Here is a 25,957-nt window from a genome sequence, read left to right as displayed (position 1 = left end):
TTTTGTCAATATTAACCCTGGTAATAGTACAGTTCACCACTTGAGTATTTTCAATCAATCAACAGCTCAAAAAACATATTTTAGGGTGCAGTGACTCTTTAATCTTTCAAAAACGGAGCCCTTGGTGTTTCCAGCAAAAACAGCTATTCCCCAACAGGGCTAATAAGAAGGCGCCTTGTGACAACAGTACAGTGCATTTTCATTTTCATGCACTGTAATTAATCCTTTTTGCATAAAGCCAATAAGTAAAGGGAGAAAAGCTGTGATCCTACTCCTCTTGCCATCTACTGAACATCCAACAGGATTTGAGGTCGTTTTATACAGAAAGAAGAAATATTCTGAGTTGAGACAAAGTTATATGTATTTCCTAAATATTTTTTATTATTACAGAAGCACATCAGGTACCACTATGTAGGTGTACATCATCCAAACCTATCAGAAAAAGTCAAGAATTTCTAGACCAGTAAAAACAGCATGGAAATACTGCTAAAGAAAATATCTGATATACACAATAAAGAGGCAAAAGCACTTTGGCTGTTTTATCAAGCTTTGTACCAATTCACTCATCAGCATCTCATATGTTCATTTTTTTTGTAAGTGTTGTGGATTCTGGTTTCAGTTATTACATAATCAACAAACATTTTCCATTTCACTTCCATGGTCTTTTGGGCCAACAACCAGCAGATACGTACCAGATACTGTTGTGACGATAAGACAACCACTCTGTTAATCTCAGGTCTTACCATGCATCGCTATATGAAATGGGAAACAATCTTGTTTCCTCTTGTAAGCCAATCAAATTATAGCACTGATGTACCAAAATGTAAACTGAATGACCTGTTTGTACATTCAAGAGTATTTTCACAATAAAATGACAAAACAAATGTTTTTTTTCTGATATTTGAGAATTGCAAAATGCTCTTAAGTCCCTTTCAAGAGCTTCCCTCTTTTGTTCTGTAACACCAATCAATCTAAATAATAGGCATACAGCCATTCAACACAGAAACGATTGAAAAGGATCAGGAAAGATATAGAGACGGGGACAGAGAGAACTTAATCAGCCACACTACAGAGAACACATCTAAAACTACATTCTTCAGTGTAACAAATAAGCAAGGGATAACTTGAATCACAGAGTGAGAAGTAGTTGGGAAATATAGTGAGAGGTGGAAGGGGTGTAGGTCGGAACTAATCTTCATCAGAAGAATCCCTGTCAAAGTTGTAGGCCATGAAGAAAACATCGGGTCGAGGTGGGACGAGGGCCTGGCCTGGTTTCACAATCTCAAAGCCCAGAAAGCTGAATGTGCGCACTAATTTTGCTGCAGACACAGATGACACACGGGTAAGACAACATTTAGGGAGCAGTGAATCATACAATTCATGTTACATTTAAATATTAATGTTAATATCTGTGAACTACATACCACAATCTTCTCTGTTCTTGTAAAAGCAGACAAACACGCTGACAACTTTAAGATGTTCTTCAGCAAACTCCAGAAGAGACACAAAACTGGAGGAAAATTAAGGCAATTAGACATGGTGATAAAATGTTAAAATAAAATTAGAGCATTTTCCAACAAAGGCAAGTAGTGTCACTTCTACAGTGGCAACAAACGTGATGTGCATGTGCATGTGAAGATGAAGATGTTTTCTTAAGTTGTTAGTGTTTTGTTTAATTGCACGTGTTTTGTTGATTTATATGTGTCGTCATAAGTTGCGCGTCGTTTGCACCTGTCGGCCACCGTACAAATCAGACGTCAAAATATATTAGCCAGAGAATGGTCACGGAATTGAGGTTTATGACTCAACTATGATAACCTTTGGTGGATCTAATTCATCCTTTGACTAATTACATAGCATTCAAGCAAAATGTCAACTAGCCAGGGGTGCGTTTCCCGAAAGCATCGTAAGCCTAAAATGATCGTAAAGTCCCTCTTAAGAACGTCTTAAGGTTTTCCGACTGTTTCCCGAAACAATCGTAACTTAAGAGCATCGTGAAAACACTCGTAGATCTACGACTAACGAGTGTTCCAGAGTTGTCGTTGCTGACTAAGGGCGTCTTAAGGCTATGCCTCAGTGGAGTCACCAGCAGGATATGTAGGGGGATTACAACTAAGATTATAATGATCCAACTTACGTTACCATTCTCTATTGTATTTACTTGTGATGATTCAGATTTTAGCATGCAAAATAGCATTCATTCAATGGACATAATGATGTTATCAAAACCGGACAAAAATAGCCTACAAACAAGTTAGGAAACGAGACGTCGCCAGAAAAGTTTGCCATTATCTTTTTGTGTAGCCTTTTATTTTTTATTTTTTATTAGGCTTATGAGGTAAAAACAGAGAAAGGAATATGTGGCTATAGTCTGTGCTGCGTCAAAATCTAAGCCTAGGCTATGTTATTTATACACATTTCCTCATTTTCTTATCAACCTCTTTATTTAAACGTGACACCTCGAAACAGTATTGCACAGGCAGCACACCGTGCTCTCACAAGTAGGTTAGCAAAGAACTGGAATGAACGATGTAGGAGTAGCCTAAGCTAGCCGAAGCATAATATGTTACATAGCCTATCTAACAAACATAAAAACGGGGCAACAATCTAATGTTAAATAATAAAAAGTATGTATGCTTGTGTGTGGTATATGGCCTAGGCTACTTGGAATGCTTACATGCAGATGTCAAAGGTTTTCTATTCTTGTATTGATGTGAATTAATGTATAGATCCGAAGTTCAGACGGTAGGCTTAGCTGTGACGTGCAGTCACCTGACATCACCATTAAATTAGGGGATATTTCAAAACTTTTATCGTGGACAGCTCCCCTTAAGAGCATCGTAAGATCAGTGCACGCGCGTTCACGCTACGAGCATGTTCGGGAAACAGTCGGCAAAACCAAACGATCGATCTTAAGATGAATTGTAGAAAACCCTCGTAAGAGTGTCTATCCATCGTTATCGGGGAAACGCACCCCAGGCACTTTAGGCATAGCCTAAATTAATAAAAGTAAAATAAAGTAAAGCAAATAGCCTAGGAGCATAATGAAACACTACGGACTGTAGCGGTAGCTTATCTTTGCAACATTTGTTTTAACATTTTAAATTAATCTGTATGAAAACACATAGCCTACATTCGCAAAGAGGAGAAACTATTTAATTTAGGCCTACAATGAGACGTTACATTTAGTTTACATGCAATGGTGGTTTTGGTTGTCCGTGGCGTTATTGCATCCTTTAGTTGCAATGCACAATTACTCCCTCGGATGACAGCTCCTGTAACCGCACGTTCATTTCAAAACATTGTGACGTGAAATGCCACTAAAAGCGGTTTGTGAATAGGTCTTAGTGAGTTAGGAATCCTCTCAAATTATTTTAAGCTGTTCTAGACTTAGGAGCTACGTTTAGGCTTAAAGTGCTTCCTGAATTACTTTTAGTGGAAAAAAATTAGGAATCCTAAAGTTAGGAGTGACATGCCCATTCATTCTAGGAGTTTCTCCTAAATAAGCCAATTAGGAGCTACTTTTAGCCTTAAAATTATTTGTGAATACGGGCACTGGTGTGAGAATCACGCAGGACAATGTTTTCTGCATAGTTAGTTAAAATAAAGATTTGTACTTGTCCTTGAGACAAAACTCTAAGAGTTTTTTGTACCTTAAAATATTTCCAAAATAATTTCAGTGGTTCATCAATTTGTAACAGGGTGAACGGCACTTCTGCATTCCCTTCGCAGGCCTTTATCGGCTATAACCACACTATGTAAGCTTACCAGATCAGGTAGCGGATCTGTAGTTTGATGTAAGACATAAGAAACTACAAATTTGACTTGCGTCTATGTCGCAATGCATCATACTTTCATAGAATCATGCAAAATACTCTACCTTGTCTGTGGACATCGTTATTTGCTGGACAAACAAATAGCATGCGTGCGACTAGGGCTGGGACGGTAACCGCATTATCGCAATACCGCGGTCACGTGATGCCTACCGCGGGTCTGAGCTTATCACCGTGATCATCGCAAAATAAACTAGAAAAGCACTGGACTAATACTAGAGAGTATTGTTGTTCCTCGGTTGTCATACATTTGAACCTAAACTATTCCGATCGCTACCAAGTGGCCATATCATGCCATTACACCACTAAGCGAAACACAAATGGCTTCGGATTCCCGACCGTGTTACGAATCACTCCCAAAATTTTTTTGAAATCCATCCATGACTTTTTGAGTTATCTTGCGAACAGACAGACAGACAGACAAGACAGACAAACGCCGGTCCCCAATGAAAACATAACCTCTGTGGCGGAGGTAATAAATAAATACATTTGTGAAAATCTTGAAAGCTGTGAAATTTGTCCAGAAAGGACAATTTTTACATCATTGAAAGCAGGAAGTTCAACATTGAAATCCGTATTTCTTCCATCTCAAGGCAAACTGAGGGAATGATGCATGACCATTCAACAACATGACTTGTTTGCTAAAGATACATCGATTCACTAATCGGTGAAGTGTCCCTTTAAGCATACAATCTCTCTGTGAAGACTACATATCCTGTTTAACTGTTTCCTCTACCCACAACTGTTTCAAAATAAAAGTCCTCACTGCAATAAAACACTATTAAATCATTTAACCATTGAAACTACTCAACTATTTAACTGTTCAACCATTCCAACTGTCAGTTTCATCAACTATGCCTCCAGTCAACTATATGAAACCTCCATGTACCTAGCAACCAACATGGCAACCATTAAAATGAGGAAAATTAAGGAAGTCCTTATCCTTACCAGACGCTGAAAAATTAATCCACGCCTTTGTCACTTCCAGGCTAGACTATTGTAATGCGCTATACGCCAGCTACAATAATACCTGTCTAAAAAGCCTACAGCTTATACAAAACGCAGCTGCTCGCACACTCACTAGGACCAAAAAATATGAACATATTTCCCCCATCCTAGCATCTCTACATTGGTTACCTGTTAAAAGTCGCATTGACTTCAAAATTCTACTTCTCACATACAAAGCCATAAATGGCAGAGCACCCGAATATATTAAAGATCTTCTAGTCCCATATAATCCACCTAGACCCTTACGATCACAAAATACTGGACTTCTTGTAATTCCAAGAATTTCAAAAACTACAGTAGGAGGCAGAGCCTTTTGTTACCGCGCACCCCTCCTCTGGAATAATCTTCCTCCCTCAATTCGATTAGCAGACACCCTCCCTATTTTTAAGTCTAGACTTAAAACATATCTCTTTAGTGCTTCCTATAGTTAGGTATGGTGCAGTGTGGAACTTCAACCACCTCAGGGTCTTACTGGAACGGACCACCTCTGCTGTGGGCTTGTGTGACTGGTGCCCCAGTCATGCATCCCATGGTGGCTACTGACCACACATGAGCTGGTGCTGACCACCCTCCACCATGCCTTAGTTATGCTGCTTTAGCATTGCGCTGTCATGGACTTTTTATGTGGCATGCCGTACAACTCCTCTTCTCCCCTCTCCCTCTGTCTCTCTCAACTCTCCCTCTTTCCTTCTCTCCCTGTCCTGTCCTCTATAGTGTAGCTTGGGGGGGAGGGTCCCGCGTGCTGTCTGTTGCGCGTGCGGGCATTTGTTCATTCACTGCGCATGCGGGCTTTTGTCCAATTGCGCCGTTTCGGTCATGGGCCTTCCCCGGGTGGGCTTGCGCATCATGTCTGGGCTGCGCGCCCGGGTGGTGTGGCTGGGTGCTCTGGGCCGGTCGGGGTCCGTTCGCGGGTGGCGTTGCTCATCCGCGGGGGGCCTCCCGTCGCCGTCTGTAGATGGGGGGGGGGGGGGGTGGGGTTCGTGTCGGCTCCATTCGGCAGTGGCTCTGCGTGGACGTATATTGGCGGTCTGGCTGGGGCATGCGGTCTGATCAGATGTGCACGGCTGTGCATTTTGTGGGATGGGGGGGACGGGGGAGGTGGGTTTGCTGGGAGTGGATGGCGGAGGGGAGGGCTATGTTGCGGCATTGTATTGGGCTTGCGGCCCGGGCCTTCTTGGGGTGGTGTTTCTAGAGTGGAAGTCCAATGGTTTTAACGATTTTAATTACATTACACCAATGTCCAATGATTTTAACGATTTTAATTACACTACATGGCCTCCCTACGCCTCCCGACCCTGTCAACAGGATGACAGGATGACACGTCCAAAGACATGAAGCATTCTGGACTTTTGCTCTGGGGGCGCTGCTACCGGGGGGCCTGGGCGGCGGGGCAGATCAGATTGTGTGTCCTGGTCGGGCCGTGGTGTGTGTTCGCGCGGTGTTGTGGTTGGGGTGGGGCTGGCGCGGGCCCCGTTCTCTCTGCTCGCGGATGGTGGTGGGGGGTTGTCTGCGGATGGGTGGCGCCGCCTGTGGGCGGACTCTGGCTGGCCATGCTCAGCCATGCTGCTCCGACGCGCGGTTCAGGGGTGGTGTGTGGGTTCGCCTGGGGGGGGAGGCATTGGGGGGGGGCATTGTGGGTGGGTGGATGTTGCGTGTGTGGTGGATGGGTGGATGTTTGCATGCGTGGTGGACGATGTGCGGGATGCCTCTTCGGGTTTAACTGGGTAACCTATTCCTACGCACCTGTCCCCACAAAAGAGGTGTGTAAAAGCGTTTTGTAAACCCTCTATAGTATAACCATTTATATCACCATTGATATACTTATTAATACTTAATATGACTTACAGTAATACTAACACACTCTATTTCTCTTCCCTTTCCCCTATACCTCACCTGTGAGGTAAACCATTACCAGCCATCAACCATCTCTGTGCCTGTCCCTCATCACACCTGAAGTCACATCCCTATGACTGCCCTACCATCGCCTGCTGTGGTTCCCTGCCCGAATCTTTGGCCCTCGGATCTCAGCGACCCATCACCTTCCGAAATAACTAATGGATTACTAATGGACAATTTATTCCCTACACTGGACTATTTGAACGTTCATTCTCATTGTAACTTTCAAACTACAAATGACTGTACTGTAACTGACCCAAGGCAGATGGGTTGGGCCCTTGAGTCGTGGGTCTGTCTGAGGTTTCTTCCTATATGTATCTCCAATTCTAGGGAGTTTTTCCTTGCCCCTGTTACTCATGGGCTCTCTTTGAATGTCTAACACTCTGTAAAGCGCCTTGAGACATGTGTAATGTATTGGCGCTCTATAAGCGACATTAAATTGAAATTGAAATTGAAAATTAAGCGTTTATGACAGTTTCCATAGCAACCAACATTATTATACTGCAGTAACTTCTTTATTCCTGATAGTGGCCACCATGGATACCCTAGCAACAAATGTTTTAAAATAAAAGTCCTCATTAGCAAGTTAACTAGTTAGCATGGTTAGCATAGAAATCATTAGCTAAGTTAGCTAATCAACCTGGTTAGCATTTTTAACATAAACTGCTCACAAAAAGTAAGGAAACTTGACTTTGGCCCATTATATCTCCACTTTAATAATACCAATCACTGAAGTGTTTTATGTCATTTTCATCGTTTATTAGTCACCTTAACAATGAGGTATAGCTTGTAAGCACAGGGCAATCATGGAATGAGCAATACAGCCAAATGTCTGAGTAGTGCCAACCAAAAATGTGCCAAAATGGCCAGTAATAGGGTTCTGCTGCCAGACATCTCGTTTTGGGCTTCAAGTGCTACCAGGTGAGTTTAGATACCAGGATGAGATTCTGGAGCCAGTGGCAAGAATTTGGGAGAAGCAGTGGCAGAATTTGGGAGTGGAGAGGATGGAATGGCCTGCCGTGACGTGAGTCCAGACCTCAACCCAATTGAACACTTGTGGGATCAGCTTGGGCGTGCTGTACGTGCCAGAGTCACCAACAGAACCAGGTTGGCTGACTTAACAGATCCATCCCACAGCAGAATGTAGCCAGGTTGGTGACTAGCATGAGAAGAAGGTGCCAAGCTGTTGTGGCTGCATATGGATCCTCTACACGCTACTGAGGACCCTGACACTGAGTATAAAATGAACGAATGTATGCCTAACATGTTTTGTTTTCCTTCTGTGGGAGAGTGCAATCGTCAATGCTTGAAGTAACACAGGTGAATTCCAACAGCATAACAGGCCATTTTGGCACATTTTTCCTTGGCACTACTTACACGTTTGCTTGTGTTGCTCATTCCATTGGAGCCCAATGCTTACAAGCTGTACCTCATTGTAAAGGTGACTAATAAACGATGAAAATGACATAAAACACTTCAGTGATTGGTATTATTAAAGTGGAGATATAATGGGCCAAAGTCGTATGACATAAAACACTTCAGTGATTGGTATTATTAAAGTGGAGATATAATGGGCCAAAGTCAAGTTTCCTTACTTTTTGTGAGCAGTTTACATGCAACCCGACACAGACAACACACATAATGATGGCAGTGCTTCACTGCCGTGACGGTGGCTACTCGCCCCGTCACACACCTCTGTCGCCATTGCGCCAACTAAATTCAGAATGACGCGCTGGTGTGCTTGTGGATCAATCAGATCCCTGCACGTATAGTGCGCGTCATAGGAATTTAACGAAGCTTCGAGGCAGATATTTTGCCTCGAGGAATTTTCATAATCAAGTTAATCGAGCAACTCGAAGAATGCTGCCCTACTCTTTTGGGCATCAAAGTGGGCAAATTGCGGTGTGAAGTCAGTGCTACGTATACCGAGTTCTTTATAGATCAGTGCTTGTGCTACGGAGCTACGCATTAAGGTTTCCATTACAGCACCGTGCACGCTCAATAAATGAATGAAAGCAGCTTGTATCGCAAACAACGGGTGGAAATCCCGACACTCTTTCAACGACATGAAACTTAAGAGTGAACCATCAAATACCGAAGAGATTTCAGTGCCCATCAGTTAGAAATATTCACCCCTTGCTCTGGACGGCGCTATGCTGGACGGCAAAAAGATAGGCGATGTAAAGCAAATAACATTACGATGAAGTGAACACATCTTTTGTAGTTCAATGTATTACTTTGTTCAGCGTCTGGTAGTCATATAAACATGCCAGTGGTGTTGAAAGGTAAAATGGGTTATGATCGCAAATTTACATAGTTATTAAAGCTGGTGATAACAGCACGAACATAGCTCGATCGTACTGTCTGTTAACATTAATATTAAACACCCATATTAAGTATTTCTGGCCGTTTAGCAGACACCCTCCCTATTTTAAGTCTAGACTTAAAAAATATCTCTTTAGTGCTTCCTATAGTTAGGTATGGTGCAGTGTGGAACTGCAACCACTTCAGGGTTTCATTGGAACGGACCACCTCTGCTGTGGGCTTGTGTGACTGGTGCTCCAGTCATGCCTCCCATGGTGGCTACTGACCACACCTGTGCTGGTGCTGACTACCCTCCACCATGCCTTAGTTATGCTGCTATAGCATAGCACTGTCATGGACTTCTCATGTGTCATGCCGTACAACTCTCTCCCCTCTCCCTCTGTCTCTCTCAACCCTTCCTCCTCCCTCTCTCTCTGTCCTGTCATTCAACTCCCTCTCCCCCTCTGACTTTTCCCTCTATAGTATAATAATCTATATCCCCATTGATATTCTTCCCTTTCCCCTATACCTCACTTGTGAGGTGAACCATTACCAGTCATCAGCCATCTTTATGCCTGGCCCTCATCACACCTGAAGTCCCATCCCCCTGAGTGCCATTGCCATCATCATCCCTATGACTGCCCTACCATTACCTGCTGTGGTTCCCTGCCAGGACCCCCGGCCCACGCATCCCAGCGACCCATTACCCTCCAAAATTACTAATGGATTACTGATGGACTATTTATTCCCTATACTGGACTGTTTGAACCTTCTGATACTACAAATGACTTTACTCTACTTAACTGACCCTAGGCAGATGGGTTGGGCCCTTGAGTCGTGGATCTGTCTGAGGTTTCTTCCTATATGTATCTCCAATTCTAGGGAGTTTTTCCTTGCCCCTGTTGCTCATGGGCTCTCTTTGAAGGTTTAACACTCTGTAAAGCGCCATGAGACATGTGTAATGTTTTGGCGCTCTATAAATAAAATTGAATTGAATTGAATTGAAATATTTCAAACCGATTTGGCCACTTTATTTGTAATGTTCTTAACAGATGTAGTCAAAACATAACATATCAGAATATGAAATAATGTTAACTGCCATAGAACACCATAATTAGCTATCCTAGCTAACGTTTATCCTAGCACTGAACGAGCCATCCCGTTCAGAGTTTATGGTTGCTATAACAACCCTTGCTGAGCTTAGTAGACGGACAAGATGACAGTGCAATCGTGGTTGAAATACTCCCAAAACACTCACGCAAAATATATCTGTATCAAGAAATCGGATGTTGTTTCGTTATAAACAATATGTAAACAGTGGTGGAAGGGCATATGAAGTTAAATCTCACTATTCGGTTATCAAGTGATGATGTAATAATGGGATAATAAATATCTTTCCGGGTCCAACGGCTTTCAAACTCACATGTTATTCTCCATGGACAGTAAAATAAACTATTATTTCCCGCTATTCTGACTAGCCTTTAAGAAAATTGTCATCTTATACGGACTTGTTGCCTCAACCTAATCAAATCTATATTTTTCACGGAAGCCGGGACGTTACCCATTAATATATCATCTGGCTGCATAGCTACAGTGATTACTTTGTTAAAGTTGAGCAATTTTGCTTTAAAACCGCTAAAACAAAGGTGGTGATGACAACGTTTACAAGTCGCAAAAACCGTCTGGCTGGGCTAATAAACGTCTTTTAGCAAATTAGCTGCTGGGTCCGTGACGTCGGACTTAACAACCGAATAATCTCTGAGCTATGCTATACGTTCCATCACAACCCATTGATTCAACTTGTCTTCTTGCTGTCCGGCTAGGCTATTTAGCTGTGGTGCGAACAATTATGACATCATGAGCAAAGGATGAATAATCAGACAGTCCTAAAATAAATTAAATCCCAAACCAAACTGAAAATCTAACCTAAACCCTATTCGCACGGGATTAGTATTACCTGTGGACCTCTGGTCATTTTCAAATTATCGCCCCACCTCTGTGTTACTTGCAGCGCATTCGCACGGGATAAGCAAAGTCTGTAAATTACTCTATTTTCACTGACATTACACCCGGATATGTCGTATGCTAACGTCCGAAAACAACGCAGAAAGTAGAAAAGATATGCAATTGCAATAGCAATCACTGAGATGAAGATTCGCACGGGATTAGTATTATCACCGGACGTCTGTGTTTGGCGAAATACAGTAGGTAATTTGCGGCGGAATTTTTACTTTACAAATTACAGACATGGCACATTCGCACGGGACTAAGATCTCAGGCATTCTCCGCAATTATCACAAATCACCAAAGGTCCACAGGTAATACTAATCCCGTGCGAATAGGGCTCTAGCCTACGTACTGGTATGCCGCTCCAAACGAAACGCATGTCTCACAATAAAACGCATGTAAGAAATATATGCCTGCCTCGAATGCCTGCGTTATAGAGTCTGAGATAGCCTACCAGAATAGCTACTGGCACGCTGGGACCCTTTACATTTCAGTAAATAGTGTAAGGTGAAGGCCTCGTCAGGATTTATGACTCTGATCATAGATTGTACAAGAGATATGTGAAATCTGTGTCTGAAGTCTGTATGGAGTGAATGTGTGGTGAGTCACACAGGATAAATGTTTACGACTAACTGTTGTGTGTTTGTCTTCACCTCTCCTTGCTGCCCTCAAGCAGTAAGTCTTGTGGGATCTCCACATACAGGCCTTCTCCACTAAGTACAGCCTCCCAGTGGATCACCCGTGACACAGTGGGGCGGCTCTGGAAGTGAAGTATTGCAGGGCGCCCACCCCCTCCCACCTCCTCAGTTACCGTCAACTTCATGTCCTGCAAAACCAAGAGAATGAGAGGTTTTGATTAACAAAAAAAAATGCAAAAGAATGAATAAAACACTGAAATGCGCACATTTCTGGTTTAGCAAGGCACAGCCATCAAAAACAAGACACTGTATTCCTGTCCCTTGTTGATTTGGTGTGCAGGGCTATACAGTGAGACATACTCAACGGCCACTTTATTAGTAGCCTAACACTTGTCCAACTGCTTATTAATATAATGCTGATCTAATCAATCAGTCACATGGCAGTGACTCCTCTTGAGCATGTCTACATGCTTAAAGTTCAAACGAGCATCAGAATGGGGAAGAAATGTGCGAGGTCAGAGGAGAATGGCCAGACTGGTTTTGAGCTGACAAACAACAGTAACAAATAACCCCTCATTATAATTGAGGTATGTACGAGAGCATTTCTGAGTGCATAACACGTCGAGTCTTGAAGCAGATGGGCTACAGCAGCAGCAGATCACACTGGGTGTTACTCTTGCAAACTCAGAACTCCTAGATCACCTCGCCCCATAAGTCTCATGCTATGCGTGTTATTCTTGATATAGAGCTTTGCAGAGGTGGGACAAAGTCATTGTTTGGCAAGTCACAAGTCAGTCTCAATTCATTGCCCTCAAGTCCCGAGTCAAGTCCCGAGTCAAGACAGGCAAGTCCCGAGTCAAGTCCAAGTCAAAGGCCAACAAGTCTCAAGTCAAGTCCCAAGTCCTACGTTTTGAATTTCGAGTCCTTTCGAGTCTTTTTTAAAATTGAGTGAAACAGGTAGTGACCGTTTAGTACATTACAAAAATATATAGGCAAAACCGTTACATATTTTGTTAACAATTTGTAGCATTTTAGGATCTGCATAATTACTTATAGCTAAAAATATTCAGTAATTTGAATACTTCATATTGATTACACTTGTCTTTAATGATATTGCAGGGGTGGTGTGTAGGTCTAATTGAGTGCCTGTCACTTTAAGAAGTAGGTTTCATTCGGTTTTAGCAAAATAGTCACGCATAGTTCAAGGATATAGTTTTCATTAAATAAAATGAATGTTAAAAAAACTAACAAGGTAAAGGAAATATTTCTGGTGTCATAGAAAATATCTTGCAATGTTAACTTCTATGATTAAGGTAGGTTACCGTGGCATGGCATTGTGTTGTCCCGTTCTACCATTACATGACATGGAGTTTGATATGTATCCAATGAGTGACAACCAGTGCTCAAAACAAAATGTTAAGGTAGGCTATTCTCCTCCTGGTAACGTCAGTGGAATGGATTTAATGTGATGAAGGCTCGGATGAAGCTGGGAGGAATTTAACAAGTTCTACACACCGTGATTCGTTTCTTGTTGGTCTCCACGTAATTTTTGTAGGCAGACGAAATAATCGGTATCATTTTGCTAGCGCATTCACGTTCGTTGTCTGGCCCTGGACTAATAGCTTGTTCCGCGTGGTTGGCCGCTGTCGAATCAAAACAATCTAAGTGATTTGACTGGATCTTGTGCCGAATACGGGTCTCTGGCACACATGCACAGGCGCACACACAGAAATAGATCAGTCCGTGTTAACATACTTTTGTCTTTTTATCTTTGTTTTTTTTATGGGAAGTAGCAAGTCTTTACAAGTCAATAGGCGCAAGTCCAAGTGAAAGTCCGAGTCATTGATGTTCAAGTCCAAGTCGAGTTGCAAGTCTTTTTATATTTTGTCAAGTCGAGTCTAAAGTCATCAAATTCATGACTCGAGTCTGACTCGAGTCCAAGTCACATGACTCGAGTCCACACCTCTGGAGCTTTGTCTTCAAATCTGTTCTGTTGTCAAAAACAGCTTTTATCAGTTATGTGTAATTGCTTTTATGATTAATGTGTAATTGCCACACCTTTTGTCTTTAATTATCTGGAATTGTATCACATCACAGCTAGACTATTGTAATTCTCTCTACATAGGCCTCCAGGCCCCATCACATTACACGCAGCATGCGCTATGAAATGCATTACTTTCAATGGCCAAGTACAATGTGATGAGGCCTTCCTCCAGTCCTAAACCGTCTGCAGATGGTCCAAAATGCAGCTGCTATTAAAGAGATGTGAGAACATACAGTCCTGGACATTAAAAATGCTCTCTCTATCCTCATTTTGACGTCTAGGCTCAAAACCCACATTTTTACCTTGGACTTCCCAGCTTCCTAACCCTTGTTCTGTTGCCAAAGCGGTAACTCTGCAAGTCTGCATGTCTTCTTCTTCTTGGACTCATACCGTCTCATACAGTCACATTTTTATTTTGCTATAATTTGTTATATTTCGTACAGCAGTGGTCAGTGAAAGTGGTGTTAAATGTTAATTATACATTTTACTTACTTACTTACTTACTATATTTTGTTACCACACTTGGTACCACACTACCCCATTTGAGAATCATTTAAATATCATAGCCTTCCTGAATATTGTTTCTGTACAGTGAGGAGCATATGTATTTGATACCCTGCTAAAACAGGAATATAAAATCATCATTTGACAATTGATCTTAATGCCTTAATTCAAAAAATGAGTAAAAATCAAACCACCACGGACACCAATTTTCTTTGTGATTGAAGAATGTATCGTAAATAGATAAATGTTTTCCTTAAATGCTAGGGGAAGGAAGTATTTGACCCCCTATGTAACCCTATGGGAATTTAACACATAGGGGCAGGCAGATTTTTATTTTTAAAGGCCAGCTATTTCATGGATCTTGACCATAGCTAGAGATTGGCATGATGCTTTTTTCCAGTAGGCTTATTAGCCTGTTTGATTTGCATTGAGCTCAATGAGCATCAAACAGGCTAATAGGCCTACTGGAAAAAGCACCATGCCAATCTCTAGCTATGGTGAAAGGTATGTAATGATGTGGGGCTATTTTAATTCCAACGGCCAAGGGAACTTTATCAGGATGCATAATATCCTGAATCCATGAAATAGCTGGCCTTAAATAAAAATCTGCCTGCCCCTATGTTAACCCTGTGTGTTAAATTCCCATAAGGTTACATTGGGGTCAAATACTTCCTTCCCCCTAGCATTTAGGAAGAACATTTATTAATTTACGAAACATTCTTCAATCACAAAGAAAATTGGCGTACTTAGCGGTGTTATTTTTACTCAATTTGAATTAAGACATTAAGATCAATTGTCAAATGATGATTTTATATTCCTCTTTTTAGGCAACTTTAGCATGGTATCAAATGCATTTTCTCCTCACTGTATGTCCATCCTATATAATCAGTGTACCCATCTTCTAATAGCAACTTCCAGCAGGATAAAAACACCTGAATCATCTCAAACTGGTTTCTTGAACAATGCGTTCACTGTACTCAAATGGCTTCCACAGTCACTAAATCTCAATCGAAGTGAAGTTTGTGGTGGAATGGGAGATTTGCATCATGCATGTGCAACCGACAAATCTGCAGTGACTATGTAATGCCTATCATTTCAATATGGACCAAAATCTACAGATGGTACGGGTTGAGAATGCTCCTTTCTTTGCCGCACATCGGGAATCCCGAAGGTTCGGGACTTTGTAATTAAAACTGCAACCGCCACTGGGCAACATAAGACCGCCCTAATAACATGAAGGTTCGGCTCATCCCGGAAAACACGGAAAAACCCGAAGACACCGCGCTGGTGACAAGCTGAGAAAAGAGACATGACGCACGGCATGTCAGATTGCTGTTGCAGAGTTTTCGAATACAGCTTTTACAGCCTACCTCACAGCTCTCTCACGCGACGTAGTCTATAACTCAGTCAGTCCAGCAGAGATGCCAGAGCAACGTTTTGGTTAATGGAGAGGGAGAGAAATGCTCCGCATATCCGTCTCATTTAATCCGTCTCATTTAATCATTAAAATGAAGGTGATGACTGGCGAAATTAATCAAACGACGTTTCAATAAACCACAAAAAATCGCCTATAGGCCTATGAGAAGGAAATAGCCTTCAATTCAACCTGAAAGACTCGATAGGCAACCTTAGATTACTAATTCATTAATTCATTACGGTTACAAGACTGCATTTCCGGGAATAGGCTATTATTGTCAAGGCGAAGACGAAACTGATGGACAAGATGGACATTTAGGCTACATTTATATGCTAGGAATACTTGTGTACAGGGCAGGCTATTTTAAAACGGAGGCATGTCCATTTCAACCGGCGACGCTGGGTACATGTAGGCTATCCAGCACTTGTTATCACAGATTTTGTCCCCACCACTTTTGACAACTGAAAATAAAATGTATTTAACAGAAATCTCTTTAATACATGCCTATGCTCGTCACTTTACTTATAACCGTAGGCTACATGCATGGAGAAGATTGCGCATTTTGTAACATTGTAACAATGGGTGGTCAGATATGCGATAGGGCAGTGAGGGTGATTCATTGTAACCATCCACTAGTAAGCCTAGCTCCGCAAAATAAGTTTCTAGCAACTTATATAGATCTCGGTATGCATGTTCATGTTAATTCAGAGATAGGCATAGACTACCGTAGGCTACTGTGCGTCAAGCTATATGACAGCATTTTATCATGTGGTGAATTAATGACTAACGTCAGTTTAACATGTCAGAACTTTTGATCGCAGTTTAAAGTGCATGCCAACTAGGCCAAGCGACAATTGATCAGGACTCCAGCTGTGGCACAACTGGTTAAGGCATCTATACCGCACGCTGGCGACCGGAGTTCGAAACCCACTCCACGAACCTCTCCGGAACCCATAAAGACAAAAGGCGTTTTTTATGGAAAAAATGAAAGATTTTCTCAGTTTTGCGATTTTTTTTATGTTTGTGATGTCTGCTGAAAGGAAAAGTTAATATATGAATTTGTGGTTCAGCGCACACACACACACACACATTTTTACATTTACATAAGGCTCAAATGTCTGTCGAGACGAGAGAGAGGGGGGAGGGAGCCAGTCGTCCTCGATGCTGCATATAGGTAGGCTATAATGTCTAGTGAACTGGTTAGACGAGTGTGGGGGAGGGGGAATGATCGCACAAGACAATTGCTCTTCATGAAATGGATAGTCTCACAGACGGCTGTCGATTGTTAAATGTAGCCTATTACATCACTTGCGAAATCGGACGTGGCACATAGCCTAATTATTAGGCTACTGGATTTAAAGAGGAATAATGCAGGATTGGCGAGTTCACCTCTGGTTTCGTTTTTCGTTTTCGCTCGTTTTATGCTTGCATATTTCTCTGCAGAGCTTCCCCGACAGCTTTAGCGTGTATATTTATACATATATAGGCTATATATAAATATATAAATTGCAAGCGTGGTTCTTCTTGTTCCTTTCGCGTCTCTGACTTCCAGATGTAAACAGCAAACAATCGTTTATCAGAAAGTTGCAAGGTTGTAATAGCGGATAGGGACAATAGGGGCGGGAGGAAATGTGACTGTTTTCGATAAAACTGGTCAGTCAAGCAAAACAACGATTTCTAAGCGATTTTATGACTATGAAAAAGTTGCATAGGGTCTCTTTAATATAGGCCTATAGCAAGTCCATAGACTTTGTTCATCCTATATTATATGCTTTTAAAATGAAATGTGCTGCGGGGAAGCATTGGGGAAGTCAGTGTAGGTTGTCCTGTAACAATTTGCCTCTTATTATAATCAAGAGTATACTGCCACTACGCACATAATAGCCTATAAGGTTACGGGCGGATGCGAGCAACCCCATGCAAAAGAAGGCCTTAAGTTAACGGACAGAAGGCCTGTTTACATGTCAAACATGCATTAACTCTAAGAAACGAAAAACACAAATATCACACTGTATTGTGTCGTAAACAGTTAATGAGTTCGTGGCCACTACTGCGCAACTGCATCGCGCAGTGAGCTGAAGGAGGACCGACATTTATTAACACAAAGCTTTGTAAAGCACTAACAACCACCCCTCAAAGTTCATTGTCCATAAGTCCAAACAAAGTATAAAAATCCAACAATCCAAAACGATAACGAGATCTCCCAGAAACGAAAAACAAGTTTGTTGAGTATAGCCTAGTCCAGGGGTCGGCAATAGGCGGCCCGCAAGCAAAAACATCTGGCCCGTGAGATCTTTTGAAAAAAAAAAAAAAAAACTTTTCAAAAATCGGACTGCCAGTCTCAAAAATGCTCTTTATTTTGAAACGTAACTTTCCAGAACAGAAGAATTTCAATCAATCTAAATGCTAGCTATTTGTTTCATCTGAATACGAGTGAAGAAGCACGCAGCAGCGTGAACGCACAACATGCAAAAACAAATGAAGTCAGTGGACAGCGCTGGTTCTCAAATTCCAAGCTAGTCCCTATAACACATGTTGTCATTCAAACAACGGGCTTATGGTGATAATTAAAACACGACTTCTTTTAAACAGGCCTGACATCAAACAGGCAATTTACGCACATAGAACTGTGAAAAGTAAAACACGCGTTTCAAACATAGCGTTTGCTATTTAGGAACGCAAAATTAGCATGCCTAGTTTCGCGGAGCCGTCTTGTACTCTTTGCATGCAGAGACACCCTCGTTAGTTGTTACAGATCAGGCATGTGGGCTTTGCCTTAATAAAATTAGGGAGGATGAAGGCATAGTTCTCTGTCCATTCATCATTAAAGATCCTGTTTTCGCTGTTAACTTTTCTCTTCAGGTTTTTTGATAGTGCCATTTTTTGACAGCTAACAGCAACGCGTGGAAATGTTTTTCTGGTGTTTTTTTTTTTTTTTTTACACACATGCATATAATAGCGCCCCCAATGACCAGTCGACAAATTTAACCTACATCAGCCTGCTTGAATGTCTCTGCTCTGACATTTCAAGAGCGCCTATCATTTTTACCTCCTCCGATATTAATTAATTCAATTAGCCATTGTTTTGGTTGTGAACTTGTGGCCCGCTATGTAATGGCTGGAAAATATCTGGCCCAAGGCCAAACTTAATTGCCGACCCCTGGCCTAGTCCTTCCAACAATCTCAGCTTTTGCGTTTGTTAGATAAAAGGCATTCTGTCCTGCTGTATTCCAATAAGAAAAAATCATCCACAAAGGTAGGCTAAGGGTCACGGTAATGCAGCATGCAGGAATGCAGCTAATTTGTGAAAAGACGTTTATTAGCGCAGCCAGCAAGCGCAGCCAGCATGCAGGAATGTGTATATTTATATCGGTCTCGAGGGGTTAAATAGCGCAAGTTAATTTAATTTTAATCTGAAGAAGACCACACGGTCGAAACGTCATTCCTTTGTGCTAAAGAAAAGAAAATAAAATAAAGAAAGAAGGATTTCAGTGTGCGAACCTTTTTCCATTTTTTATGATTTACTCTTGTTCTGCACCTTGACCGGGGATGTGCACAATCCTTTTTACTACACTTGAATTTTAAACCAGCTCTTCTCTTACCAGTAGCCTAGCCATACTTTAATAATCAGATGTTATGCTCATTTTTGTAGGCTACACCTCACCGGCAAGCACGCACGCAAATGCTGGTTTTGCACATCTACAATATAGGCTAATTGGCCAGGCTATATATAATAGGCTTAGGACTGTATTTTGCCTTCGTGCAACTTTAGTTGTGCTCAATCTAAATTATTGTCACTAAGGATAGGTCATATTACCAAATGGCGAACCTCGAACATTATTTAGGATATAGAGCCGTGTCCATTACGCACTACGGTTATTTTTTAGGCTATTGTTTTATTTGAGTGTTTTTGTCTACCATGGCAAACATAGTTGAAACGTTCGCTCTAAACTTATGTATTTCCAATCGGCTTTCACAATCAGCTACAGCTGCGCCGATGATCACCATGAAAACGTGCAATGTCTATACAGAACTGCTTTCACTTCCCAGAGTCGCCAACGCAACATGCACAACAATATACCGATATTTAGCAAACACATGTATTTCCAGCTCTCAAAACCGATGAGGTCCAGATCTCAGTGGCCTCATAGCTGCCTACAGCCATGCATAGTAAGCCTAATGATAGCCTAATAGTTATGACATTAATAGCCTATTTATGACCTCATGTCGGAATGGCACGTTGTTTGAACAAAAAAAAAGTTAAATACCGCCGAGTGGGGATATGTCGGAATGATAAAAATGGAAAAAGGTTTGCACACTTGAAATCCTTCTTTTTTTGGTTTTATTTTCTTTTCTCTAGCACAAGAATAACGTTTCGACCGTTTGGTCTTCTTCAGATTCACTACAGGAAACATACTGATTGGTTTTTAATTACACCTGGTCTGCAGGGGTGTGGCCTCTCTTAACCCTTAATTCCCCTGCAGAAAAACAATTGTATAGAGTCCTGTGTGGTGAAAAAAGTGTGCCAAAGCTACAGGATAAAAACAAAGCACTGGGTTACATGAAGGTTAAACACACTATCAATAAACAATTAGACAGCACATTTTTTACAGTATATCATTGGAGCATATATATTAAGTGGGACAGTCCAGGTTTTAAATGATATGTCGGAATGAACAGCGGATACCAGCTGGGTTGTAAAACATTCGAAAACTCTGCAACTGCAATCTGACATGCCGGGCGTCTGTTCAATACGGAAGAAGACTTTAACTTATATTACTTAGCTTATATATTTCTTATAACTAAACGTGAACAAAAAATACGAGGACTGACCATCTCGTTCCTCCGCGTTTCCCCCAATACCATGGCGACAAAGTGAAATAAATATGATTTGACATTTAAGCTGATTGTTGTCAAATTTGATGATTAAATGAGATTAAGGAGTCGACTATTGACGGATATGCGGTCTTCATCATTAAATGCAGCTGAAATGCGGGTTGAAACTTTCGGCCACCTGGTGGTTGTTTGGGTACATTGCCTTAGCCTCGAAAAAAAACGGCTTGACAGCCTGCGGGATCTCTTCGGGAGTCCTGCGGGAGAAGGTGCATTCTCAACCCATACCCACTGTATAAGAAATGCTTCCAGCACGTTGTTGAAACGGTCATGAAGAATTAGGGTAGTTCTGAGAGCAACACAGTTCATTGGTCCAACCCACTACTAATGCAGTGTATCTAATAAAGTGCCCAGTGAGTGTATATCTATCTATACGTCATGTGCTACAATAAATAAATAAACTAGAAATGCAATTCCAAGGAATTACCAGTGCATGAAAATGCAAAAAAGATAGATAATGTAGATATGGTTACTAAGGTGTAGCTAGGATAAACATGGTGGTTGCATAGTTTACAGAGAGTTGATAGTGTGAGGGTAGACAGTTTAAAGCTGAAACATTCCAGTTCTAACTTAACTAATGATTTCTATTCATGTTAAAATGTTGATTAGCTAACTTAGCTAATGATTTCTAGCAGTTGTGCTAAAAATGTTAATTATGCTAGCAATGCTAACTTTACTAACAATGCTAACCAGGTTGATTAGCTAACTTAACCGATGATTTCTAGCTGTAACGCTAAAAATGCTAACTATGCTAACAATGCTAGATTTGCTAATAATGCTAACCAGGTTGATTAGCTAACTTAGTTGATGATTTTTTGCAGTTATGCTAAAAATGCTAGCTATGCTAACAATGCTAACCATGCTAACTAGATAACTTGCTAGTGAGGACTTTTATTTTGAAACATTTGTTGCTAGGGTATCCATGGTGGCCACTATCAGGAAACAAGAAGTTACTGCAGTATAATCATGTTGGTTGCTATGGAAACGGTCATAAACGCTTAATTTTAATGGTTGCTATGTTGGTTGCTAGGTACATGGAGGTTTCATGTAGTTGACTGGAGGCATAGTTGATGATAACTGACAGTTGGAATGGTTGAACAGTTCAATAGTTGAGTAGTTTCAATGGTTAAATGATTTAATGGTGTATTATTGCACTGAGGACTTTTATTTTGAAACAGTTGTGGACAGAGGAAACAGTGAACAGGATATGTGTAGTCTTCAGAGAGATTGTATGCTTAAAGCCAGAGAAACTGACAGTTGGTGCCCAGGTGGCCGGCCACCTGGCGTAAGATTCTAATTGCTGCCGTGATGTCATAATGAGCAATGTTAAGTCTATGGGGGAAATTGTAATAGTTTTTAACTAATAGTTTAAAAAGTATAAAAGTTACAAAGTTGAAAAGTCATAGCACACCTGTCCTAAGTAAGACCTACGTAACGCAGTTTGAATGAAGTTTCTACGTTAAACGGTTCTAGCTGATTTGCGTGCGTTAGAAGAAGAATAATAAGAAGAAGAAGCCTAGGAAGAACAGTACAGTGCATTTTCATGCACTGTAATAAATACATTCGTGGAATTCTTTTTTTTTTGCAGGGGTACAAAAAACACTTGATTCAAATCACAATCTACTATTTAAATTTAATGAATGAAATACACACTGTGCTGGAGAAAACAACAATTTGCGCAACAAAAACTGGCAAATGGTGAGAGATAAGGGAGTGTGTGCATGTACTCACTGAATGCAAAGTTCGAGTTGCAGGAGTGTGATCCCGTTGACCATTCCCTCGCCCACCTGGGATCTTCAGGGGTGGGAGAGGGGCATCAGGAGCACCACAGAGGCCCTGGACCGTGGGTACTACTACAGTGCAGGGACAGGCTACAGTTGAGAGAAAAGAACAAGGCAGCAGATAATGAAAGGTCACAACACCAATAGAGGTCATACCATGTCAAAATAGACACGATCCAAGAAAATGTTTGACTAAAGTTGACTAAAAATAGGAATATAATATCATCTTTTGACAATTGATTTTAATGGCTCAAGGGCAATTCCATATCAGTTTGAACAGGTCCGACACCATGGTCCTCAGATTTTCCTGATTTTTTGGTCCAAATGTTCCCCCATGTCTCATTAGAAGAAAATCAAAACTTTGGCTTCGTATCTTGTTTAGTTTCTGAGATATGGCTCTTCAAATGTGGATAGACGTGTCCTAAAAAAAGGCTGAAAATTCCTGTATTTAATGAGCACCATTTTTTTTTTTAAACCCCTCTCCTCTCTTAAAGGAACATTTCACCGTTTTTTCATATTAAACTACGTTATTCCCCTAATTAAGACGAGTTAATACATACCTCTCACGTTTCAATGCGTGCACTCACTGGCTCTGGCGCGCGGTGCAACTTTGATAGCACTTAGCTAGCCCAGTTCATTCATTAGGATCCAAACAGAGATGAAGTTAGAAACAACGACCAAGTATGGTGAGACAAAATAAAACGTGGTGCATTTCTAAGCCGGTAAGAGGGATAACTATATTGTGTGGCGCAGTAATATCCTCACTCTTGAACTTTCAGTTTCACTTTGGAGTGAGGATATTACTGCGCAGAGTCTGAGTGCTCCCAATATTATTCCGCCACACAATATAGTTATCCCTTTTACCTGCTTAGAAATGCACCACGTTTTATTTTGTCTCACCATACTTGGTCGTGTGACTACTCGTGTAACTGTATTTTAAAGCGTAAGTTTGGCGGAAAATGAAAATAAAGCTATTTTCTGAATGAAAATACATCAACTAAGCCGTGGAGGAAGTAATTTTCGCTCATCACGCAGTACAGAGCTAGCACTGGCAGGACCTACAGCCCAAAATCGCAAACAGTGGGTTAGCACAGGGCTTTCAGCCATGCGCTTTCAAAATCGCATTTTTAAACCACTAACATTGCTCAAAACAGCGGCAAACCTCGTCAGCAGCTTGCTCTAGGTGTCTACACATAAAACGAAGCACCAATCAGTCTGTAAACTTTGGAATAGTCTGTATACACGTAGAATCAGTTCGAGACCGCAACCCAGTCTGAAGCACAGAAATGTCACGCGAGATCTTACACGAGAGCTCTGAAAATCTGTAGTAGAATTTGAAGAAAATGGTGCATCCCAAGGCTCCAACCTGCAAAACTGATCTGGCAACTGGAATCAGAGAAAGTTGGAGCCAGATTGATGAAGAGTACTGTTTGTCACTCATTAAGTCCGTGCCTCAGAGACTGTAAGCTGTTACAAAAGCCAGAGGTGGTGCAACAAAGTGCTAGTGGTGCGTTGAAGTGTTCTTTTCTCAATTTGTTTTTCATGATTCCATAATTTTTTCCTTGGAATTGAGTGATTCCATATTTTTTTCCCCTCTGGTTGGTCTAAAACAAGCAACTGTTACTGATTAATGAATTTTTTTCTTGATTTCCTTTAATGTTTCCTAAAGCCAGAAAGTTGCCATTTGAAATGAACTTAGTTTTGTGTCATGTCTGTGATCTGGCTTTTTTCTAAAAAAATAAACAACTGGATCTAACATCCTCCAAGACTGGTGATTCCATAATTTATGCCAGGGGTTGTAGAAAATAGGAATATATTGAAATCATACAAATGTTATGTTAATATTATTTGTACTATACTGATTTAATGATTCTATTTTTCAGTGGGTTCACTTGAAAGTTCCTGGCGCTAATCTGCTCAGATGCTTCTCTACTAAATGAGCTTTTGTCAGGTACGATATCCGTATGATCTGTCTCCTGTTACTGTTGTCAAATGCCGTCATTTGAAATGGTAACATTCGAAGTGGCAGAACTGACGGTGTCATGAACTCTCCTCCCATTTTAAACCATCAAAACGGCCAAAAGTCATAGTTTTTTTATGAAACGACTATATGTCAAATATTCAAATAAATCCGACAATATATTTTAGTTTGGGTGTGTTTTTAATTGTTCTCATCAAAATGTTTATTTTTTCTCCACGTAAATAGTGTTATTTTTTTGTTTTCTTCACGTAGTTTAGCTACTTGTAACCATGACATATAATTCATGCCCATCGATTGAAATATTTATGAGTTTTGAGGACTTTATAGCCCAAAACTCCTTCAGCTCACCATAGGTCTCCATTCATTTACGGGGGAATGTTGCCCCTACCAATATGGCGGCCGTATTCCACATTCGTTCTAATAGAACTCAACGGACAATGCGGAGTCTTCTATGGTCGTATATCTATACCAAAGATTCTAGAATCTTTGTCTATATGGTCGTGATACGGTAGCTGCTAGGTGTTTCCTACTGATGATGTTTATCAACAACTCCGGTGTAACAACACCTTGCTGCCAATATGAATTAAATTGATCTTCACTGAACATGAAATAACTGATCTTGCGATTGTGGCTACGGTAAACCCGTGCATTTTTAGGCCTCAAGTGCAAGTACTGATAACGTTGCTCCTGCCTTAGCGTTAACTTAACAGTTTTGTTACAGCGTGGACAATGTTAGTAAAGACAAAACAAACCAAGTCATTGACAGCCTGAAATCAAATATCTGACCAAAGAGCGGTTATTTGATCTAATAATGCTCTGCTCATCCTTAACTAAAATGTTTCAGATAAGCTACCATTATACCTTCCGTGATGAGGTTTAGTGGCTGTTAAACTGGGCCTTTAAATGTAGCAGCTACCCTAATCACACAGCGCCTGCGGTTGCTTAATAGCATATCATTCTTGCTTATCGTGACGTTAAGAATATCTTACTGACGTTGTTTCAATATATCGAAATAGACGAAAGAGATTGTGGAAGGAAACGCTAACGTTAACATGATGGTCTTATCCCCAATGATTAGCATATGTCGACGAATACACACGGTAGAACAGAATATGTTTAAGGTAAACTTCGCTAACACTTTCATGTTTTTGAGCTAACTCAACAAGCTATCATAAGCTAGTTATCGCTACCTAGCTGTAATTGAAGGGAGATATTGTAACGTTATATCGTACGTCAGTATTACTATTAGCTGTAATAATATGTATACGAACAGAACAATAGTACCTACGATTCGAAGCATAACATATATGTATATAATCATTATTTTAAGTCTGGGCTTCCGTGATTGGCATTTCGTTATGCTAACAGCTAGCTGCTATTCGTTGGCTAAGTTACCAGCTAGCTACCCTCCCCCACAGCCTTTTCCCATGTTTACTTACTTGCCAATCATGTCACAAATACTAACGTTACTGACGTTACTTAAAGCATCCATGGTGGTGTGGAACTGTTGTTTTCCTTCTTTTTCGCGAGCAAAGCAATGACTGTTTAGTATCCGCTGGAGGTTGGATTTTACCATCCGGCCTCGGAGAGGGAATCGAGGGCCTGACTGCTCTCCGCTACAGTGGATTCAGAAATGAACTCGTACGTGTAG

At 41.1% G+C, this 25,957-nt stretch overlaps 1 protein-coding gene across 1 annotated transcript; it reads right to left on the bottom strand.

The window, feature by feature from the left end:
* Window positions 1-354: 354 nt before the first annotated feature.
* oaz1b (ornithine decarboxylase antizyme 1b) lies at window positions 355-25,957 on the bottom strand. Its single transcript, XM_062555234.1, is given in 6 exon segments — window positions 355-1,319; window positions 1,425-1,510; window positions 11,702-11,874; window positions 22,276-22,362; window positions 22,364-22,415; window positions 25,746-25,957. Coding segments are annotated over 6 exon segments (666 nt in total). The 5' UTR covers window positions 25,883-25,957; the 3' UTR covers window positions 355-1,188.

The sequence above is a fragment of the Sardina pilchardus genome, chromosome 14 (assembly GCF_963854185.1).
Source record: "Sardina pilchardus chromosome 14, fSarPil1.1, whole genome shotgun sequence".
In the NCBI taxonomy this organism is placed as follows: domain Eukaryota; kingdom Metazoa; phylum Chordata; class Actinopteri; order Clupeiformes; family Clupeidae; genus Sardina; species Sardina pilchardus.
The sequence above is the reverse complement of the archived record's forward strand: the minus strand, read 5'-3'. Positions and strand labels throughout refer to the sequence as shown.